The 8,273-nt window shown below is 36.6% G+C and overlaps 1 protein-coding gene across 1 annotated transcript; it reads right to left on the bottom strand.

Moving 5' to 3' along the window:
* Positions 1-1,439: 1,439 nt before the first annotated feature.
* LOC142355760 (uncharacterized) lies at positions 1,440-6,429 on the bottom strand (the record flags this gene model as incomplete). Its single annotated transcript, XM_075407827.1, has 2 exons — positions 6,196-6,429; positions 1,440-1,687 (listed from the first exon to the last, which is right to left on the bottom strand). Coding segments are annotated over exons 1-2 (400 nt in total), but the record flags the coding sequence as incomplete, so codon positions are not given.
* Positions 6,430-8,273: the final 1,844 nt, after the last annotated feature.

Below are 8,273 nucleotides of genomic sequence, written 5' to 3'. Positions count from 1 at the left end.
ACTTCAGGAATTCTTGATGGTTGAGTCATTGTTTGCACCATTGTGTACCAAGGCTATGAGTCTGAGTTTTAAGCTGTTTTCCTTTTTTACAATTTTCTCATTTTTTCTAATACAAGGCAATTTTGCTCTCTGTAGGATCCGTTATAAAAATTTGAATTCTATCTGGAAAAAAAACGTTGGCCTCGAGGATAAAAAAGATCGCGGATATACTTTTATGACCAAGAACCGCCTTTCACACCATAAATTTAATTTTCTCAAACAGTTTTGGTGAACCGAATACTTAGAGACTAGTGAGCAGTATGGCTCTAAGAAAACTTAATGTCTTCCGGGTTTTACCTGTTTATTAACCTGTTATCGAGGACGAAAAGTCAAATGGATCAGACGAAATAAGCAATCCCAGAAAAATTATTTGGTCTGAAAAATGGTAAACATAGCTGGCAGATTGCCAGAAAATAGCCGCAATAGCATTGCAGATCTGCAGTATCACAAAATAGTAAAAGAAACAGAATAAAAAAACCTCTGAGATGTTACATTTTAATTAAGAGTCCGTTTTATTTATTGCCGCTTCTGTTAACTTCACTCAAATAACCTTCATTCAGAGTGACACACACACTCACTTGACCTTATCTCCTTGAATTAAAGTTGAAAAAAGTCAATTTCAAACTGAGGAATTCATTTTTGAGAGTGAGGTAAGTCAAGTGTAACCAAAAACTTAATCATGCGAATGAACAAAAAAACTCGCTCCACTAAGAGCAAATAATGACGTCTGGCACGCAATTCAGTTGAAAATGCTTGAACGAATGACCAAAAAGCAGATTTTGACGTCATATGGTCGTAACAAAAATATTGACGATGAAATTAAAAATCATAACAGTACAAGTCCTGGCGTACAATTCAAAATTTTTTAAATGACTAAACATAAAACCAGACCTAGAAAGGACTATTAGTGAATTGGGAAAACCATTTCCAAAAAAATCAGATCAAAAAATGAAAGAAAAAGCCCAAAATCAATGTCAAAGTGCCGCATGTGAACAAAAAACCACTAGCGAGGAAGCGATTTTTTGTTCAAACACCGTTTTCTCACTCTTCTTTAAAATTAGAGCGAACAAATTTCACGCCGCAAAACCACTCGCTTTTTCGCTCCACTTCCTGTTTCGGCGTGACCAAAATCACTACTCCAATTTGACTTCAAAAATCATGAAAATGTGTGAACAGATCTTAAAAAAAGACAGCGCCCCAATACAATTCAAATTCTTTGAATTGCAAAAAAAAACAAGAGAAGCACAATAATAGCCCCAGCTATCTCCGTGTGGCTATTAAAAAAGACCACATGGCTAATATAATTGATGCAAACTTTATTTGACAGCAAATATTAAACATTTTGGCACCTAAATGAACTAGTTTTCACGCATTTAGAGGGTCCAAAAATTGTAACTTACCCTCTTTATTATTAATTTCCTCCACCGTTGGTTCCTTCACGCTATCATTTGCTTTCTTCCTGCTTTTCTTGCTCTTGACAGTCTGGTCATCCGTGGGAGAGAGAGAGGCGGAAGCTGCCCCCTTGGTGGCTGCTACTGGCTCTTCGTAATTCTGCAGATACAACTCACCATCTCCGTCTCCATAGGGCTTAATCTCCCCTTCGTCTTCTTGGGCTTCCGCTTTTTCCTCTTGATTCCCTTGCTCGTACCTGGGATGCATCGTCGAAAGTTAAAATTGAACATGATTTTTTTTCATTGTGTTACTTTGTCAAGGTGACCAAACGAGCCAAAATGGACAGTAAGAACTCACAGAAGCTGTGCCAGCAAAAGCATATCCTTAGTCCAGAAATGCTTGTTTTTAAACGTAGAAAATCACAGCAATAATGAGAACTGATCACTTCGACTAAGCTAATTGATGATGTTGTTTTGTATGCTTAAATAAAGGTTCACTTTTTCCGAACTTTTATTATACATGGAAATCAAAATTATGACCTAATTTAGTCGAAGTTGTAAGTTTTGTTTACACCTGCCTCTGCCGACGCAGAATCCGGACGGTTTTGTATCTATTCTGCCCTCCACCCCCCAAGGATAGTGAGCATATAACTTTTACGTCCCCCGGTGCACGTGCTATTTTCTGCCTAAAAACGTGTTATATATAACCCAGGTCAAGGTTGCCAGTCCGAAGTAACCTCTGATCAGACCATCTTCGAGTGCACACATGGTCTTGGTGCGCTCGAATTACATGGTCTGGAAAAGACTTCGAGCGCACCCTTGTCTGAACAATGGTCTGGAACTTGTCTGATCAGAGGTCACTTCGGTCTGGGACGGTCTGACTAGAGGCCGATTCGAGTGCACACTAGTCTGATTAAAAGTCGATTAGAGCGAACTTTTTCAAATTTTTTTTACTGGCAAATGTTGTCTCTTACAAGAGTTATCAATACATAGCAGCCTTCTGATCACAGACTCACAGAGAGATTGATGGGTTGATCAGAAACAAGAAGTCCAGCTGATAGCAACTGCCTGTCCTCTTTGAGAAGCTTTTGGAATAACTGTAGATCAAAACGCTATTAATCAAAGCTGTCTAAGGTGGTCATCTATTCAGTCAAAAACATGAATTAATGGAATACTCAACAATATTTTTATCGGCAATTGGGATTTCTTATCAAAATACTTTTAGAATACGCTTTTCCTTAGTTGATTATACTTCTGAAAACATCAATTTTTATGAAATGAATATATCATAACATTATTGAGAGATTTTTTCATGTTCAAATCTATTCTCTGATCAAACTATTTTAAACGCACTTTAATCTGATCAGAGGCAATTTTGAGCGCACATTAGTCTGATCACAGGCGGATTCGAGCGCACAATAGTCTGATCAGAGGACAAATCAGTCTGGGTCGGTCTGATCAGAGGTCACTTTTATCTGAGGTCGTCTGATCAGAAGCCATTTCGGCGTGGACCTCAACCTGGGAACGACATATAAATTGTAATTGAGAGGCGTAAAAGTTATGGAAGGGGGGGGGGTGGTGAAGCAGAATTATCGTACCAACTTGGTATGGTTATGGTTATAGTTAAGTTCATTGTTCCATTATGACAGGTTAATAATGTCATTGTTCCATTTGATTATGACCTCTTTTATCGTTGACGAAATACACAACTATGCCGCGTTTTATGGTTCGTATTGCACTTTTATGACCACAAGAAACCAGATTTGTAGACTTCGGCATTTTGAAAGAGCCGCGAATTCTGGTTTGCTTCAAAAATAACCCAGACGCACGAGCCATATTTTTACGTAGTGATTTAAAATGTAATAGCGCGTGCTCTGTAACTGGGCGCGCGTAACTTACTGGGGGGCACAAACGGAAAAGATTCCAATTTTCTATTTCTTGAGAAAGATCACTTGAATTTTGGACCAACTTTTTAGCACATTACCGAACAGTTTTTGTAAGACTTACATCACCTTAGCCTTAGTGCCTGCAGAGGTACACCTTAGTGTTCATGATTTTTTAATCAGTTTTTAAAGTTTAATCAGTGCGTAATTCTCATGTAAATACATTTAAAATAACCAATTTTTGCGGATTTAATAAAATTTCAAATAATTTTTGGGTGAAAGCCACAAGCATTTTCTATCAGTTTCAGTTTTTACATGAATATACACGTCACGTGATGGCTAGGCGCCCAGAATGAGGTACCAGGCTGAAAATCAATATATACACATTGAAGTGAGCGCACCAGGGGGCATCCTGCGTTCAAAAAGACACGGTTTGGAAAGAATAATGATGAATGGACGAAAGTCTGGACATAAGTGTGATTGAAGATTAAGTCACAGAAAAATTAAGTATACCTGTGAGCTGCTGTCATTTAGACCACAAGTTATGAACAGACCTTTAAATTGTATTTTAGAGGGATGGGATTAAGATTAGCCAATTTTCCACCACCACAGAGAAATATATGCACGAAGTTAAGAACGGATGAATTTAATGTTGATTATAAATACAACACACAACGCTGTAGTTACCTTTGCGAAAAAATTAACTTCTTCCAGTCCAGAGCCAGATCAGGCAACATTTTTTCATCGGAATTTTGATGAAGTGTTAATTTTTTGGTCCTTTTCGATTAAAAAAACGTCAGTTTACACTTAGGTAGTACACTCGCATCTTTTTCAAATTGACCAGTAAAAACAGAGCAACCTCAATTTGGCGTATGAAAACATGAACCGACTACCGTCGGATGAACTGCTCTCAAACGAGAGGCCTGGGGATTTAAGTTAGGGGTGTAGAGTAGAATTTTTTAATGGATGGGATTTTTAGTGGAGGGATTACATCAATAGATACAAGGCAATTGTTTTCTTTTATAATTATTGAGATCATTCATGCAAAACATTGTTTGCAATTGTTTGCAAAACAAGTTTTCAATTTTTAAGAGATATATGTGCTTCTTGCTAAGAAAAGGTGTTGCTCGTTGTAAAAACTGTTTTTTGAAGACAATTGGTTTGAAGTTGAGATTCAATCCAATTGAGGGACTTTCATACCTTCCTTTCTCAGAATTTATGGGTTGCAAAAATGGCTCCCAATCTGAGCTCGGAATTAGAATGGAGTTTTAATAGATTGACGATCACCATTCTCAAAAAACTATCATAAATATCGATTTAAATTGTAATTTTTTTCTCATTTCTAGTCCCCATAGTGCTTTTGCTGTTGCTCATTATCAGCGTAGGTAATTTTTGCTAACTTGATATACTATGTTCTACATTCGAAGTAACTAGAGCTCCAAAGTTATTAAATGATTGTTTTGTTTTTATTTCTAATTATTTGGTTTTAATTAATTTTTGAAAAACAAGAAATCTTGAAAATTATTATCAAATATGTTTGCTTGTGTGTTTAGTTTGGCTACGTTTGTTATCCAATCTCTTATGACTACAGATGGGCAGTTTTGATAGCACTTCCCTGAATACAAGGCGAAGTTGGAAAACGACTATTATTGCGTCTTTTTCATGTCCGTGAGATAATTTTCTATTATCAAGTTAAACCGTAAAAGCTCTCTAGTTGTGTTGTTTCATTGTAATCTCTACAGCCATTTTCGCTAATGTTTTTAATTGCACTAAATTTTATTTGAAAAGAGCACATTATCAAATACAGGATTGGGAGTCATTCAATATGTCCTTAAATCTTATAAAAATCTCGGATCTTTTCCGTTTGTGCCCCCTCCCTTCCCCCCAGCTTAGTGGGCGCATATTATTTGCGCCCACAGACGCACGTGCGATTTTTTTACATAATAATTTACTATGTAATGGCACGTGCTCTGTAACTGGGGGCACGAATAACGTACTGGGGGGGGGGGGGGGCAAACGGAGAAGATCCAAGATATCAAAGTCTGCTAAATGTCAGAAAAAGACTGGATGAGATTGATGAAGCATATTTGAAAACATAACGACTTTCAATCGAGTGGCGAGCAGTTGGCTTACGGAGTCTAACTTTAGCCTAATTAACAGAGCAATGGGTACTTAGCTCGTTTATTAATTGGGTTATCTGTTATCATTGCAACGCCCCTTTTGTTAATAAATTTCAAAAAAGGCTCAAAAAAAGTTCATTCGTGAAAGGACTCTGAGGCATTCTCGGTTCCTCTGAAAATTCGAATGGTTTCTTTTTGCCTTCCTTTTATCTAATTTAAGTTATAAAACAGATTCCTCTTTTTCACAAATTCACTGAAACGCAAAATTTTTTTGCACAGGTAAATGTATATCTTTTCAGGTCAGATAGGGTGATGTGATTCATTGTATGGTTCTGAATGCCTATCATGCGAGCCTTTTTGATAATCATAGATAATGGTATTTATTCAATCCCTGTAACTTTTAACCCCTCTATCATTTCACCCCGATTTTAATCTTTCTATAAAATAAGGATTATTAAACTAGCAATATCATTTAGCCATGCCTCAGTGGCCCGTGGGACTTGATATGAAACTATAACAACCGAACGTGGGATTAATTTATCCACTTAATTACGACAAAACATGCCTTTAATGTCGACTGCTAATTGGCGGGCTGAAATGATAGAGGGGTAAAATGATAGAGGGGTGAATAAATCGGGGTTAAATGATAGGGGTTTAAATGAATAGGGGTGAATAAAAAGTAGAACCATTTATTCTACAATGGCGGGAGAGAGGGGGAGGGGCAGCTAGTTCATTTTATTTACTTCTTCTCATTCTAATTACTTTTTCTCATCTCCCTCCTCAATTAGTTCATCTTTTGCCGCAATCTGTTCATCATCGCCCTCTTGTTCTTCAGCGTTTTCTTTGATGGTGTCTTTTGGCTTCTTAGAGGACTGTTTTGAAGTCTCTTTGTCTTTCTTCGAACTCTTTGTCATAATAACACATTAACTGATACAAGTAATCAAATAAATATACATTTATTATGTTAAACGAACACCGCTTGTCAATAAAATAATTTTTCACAGATCAGAAAGACGTACGAAATATTTAGCGAATTACTAATATAATAGCTAAATCATTAATGCACGACGCATAGTAAAAGTTCTAAGAAAGGTCATTAATTGCATGCTACATAACAGAACTCCAAAGCCTACTTGAGTGATGATTTATGTTCGTATTAGATAGAGAACTACTTTTGAATGGACTGATTCATGTACAGGGTAGAGTTGAGACGAGTTGAAGCAGAGCTAAAATGAAGGCCGACTCTAATAAAGGATACATCAAGCGTAGTTCCCTAATTAATTCAGACCACCGATATAAATAAGCAAAACGGTGCGACTTCTCGAACAACCTTTTTTTCTAAGGAGTTTGTACTAGTGTTAGATGACGGCAAAGTCATTAGAGTGCCATTAGAGCTATGTACTTTTTTTTACAGAACCCAGTGTGAGATCTCTCAGGCCACTAAACCTTCGAGGCAGAGAGTTTAGTTTGAAAAACTGAACTTAGACTTAAACAACTGAAATTCTAGTTTTTTTTCTCCTAAACTTAGTGTCCTATATGTCACTAAGTTTACCACAAAAATAGACCTTCACTCGTTTAAGTCAAAGTTCAACCTTTCAAACTATGATATCTAATTTTTGACATTTGAAATAAAACCGCTATTAACAGTAGGCTGCATCACTACCGGAGACGGAGACAGATGCGTTTGGTTTATTTCAGCTCTTGTATTTTTTTAAGATAAAAATTTTTCTTTCACTTATCCGAAAAATTGTACTCTTAATATCAATTTCAAATGAAACTCATCACTTTTGTACCCTTTGGTTCTCTAAATTTGTTAAAACAAAATCCTTGTTCCCCTTGAGCCTCATTCCCCGGACTCGGGCTCAAGCACCCTTGTGTCAGGGCACTAAGTCCCTCGGGCGACAAAAAATTTGTTCTAACACATACTTAGAGTACTAACAATCTATTTATATATTAATGATCTTAGTGTTTTGATACTTTTAAGGCCGTCGAATTATTATTGGGTGAAGCCGGTAAGTAACAAATTGAAACTCGTTTGTAACTAGTTTGGAAGAGCTGTAGTCTAATCTGTTCAATTTGCAAGTGTATTTATTTTCAGAGTATATTGGATTTTCAGAGTACATTTCCAAGAATTTCTGACCAACGTTCTGCTGGTGTTACTATATAACGGACTATTGTGTCAAGCGTCAATAATTCAATTTAATTGGAAACAAAGGGTACCAAAGTGTACCAAAAGTTACGAGCAGGCCGCCGAATTGAACTTTTTGTTTCTTTTTTGAGTTTCCATCTTTACACAAGGAGGCTCGGTAATGTGCGTTCGCACATTAAGCTCCGACCCCGCTCATCTCTATTTTCACTTAATTGTCTACCAAATGAGGAAGAGATAAAAAACTAACACGGCAACATGTCGTTCAACAAACTAATAAATGAATAAAACAATCTACCTTAGAGGGCCTATGAGACCTGTGACTACCAAAATATGATTACCAGAAAAAACGGCGATGAAAATCAAATAGTTTCAAATATTAAATACGACCAAAACTCTTGTCCATTTTCTGAAAATCATTAATAACCAAATCAAGATGGCTTCTGATAAAACTTATACTCAGAACGTTGAACTGTACTTTATTAGAACAAAATGGAACTTATCCTCAATGCGACTTGGTAACAAGTCGACAAGAAATGAGCAAAAGGGCAAAATTTAATAAAACGTCGCTTTTTTGAAAAGAATATTTCGAACTGATTAGAAACATTATGCATCAAATGAAATCATTGAGAGTTTCTTTTTTACCTCCACAGAGGGCGATTGAGACTTTTCTCTATCCAGGATATGTCATACG

The sequence above is a fragment of the Convolutriloba macropyga genome, unplaced genomic scaffold (genome assembly GCF_964194025.1).
Source record: "Convolutriloba macropyga unplaced genomic scaffold, txConMacr16.3 SCAFFOLD_1180, whole genome shotgun sequence".
Classification (NCBI taxonomy): Eukaryota; Metazoa; Xenacoelomorpha; order Acoela; family Convolutidae; genus Convolutriloba; species Convolutriloba macropyga.
Note: the sequence above shows the minus strand (reverse complement) of the source record. Positions and strands in the feature narration are given on the sequence as shown.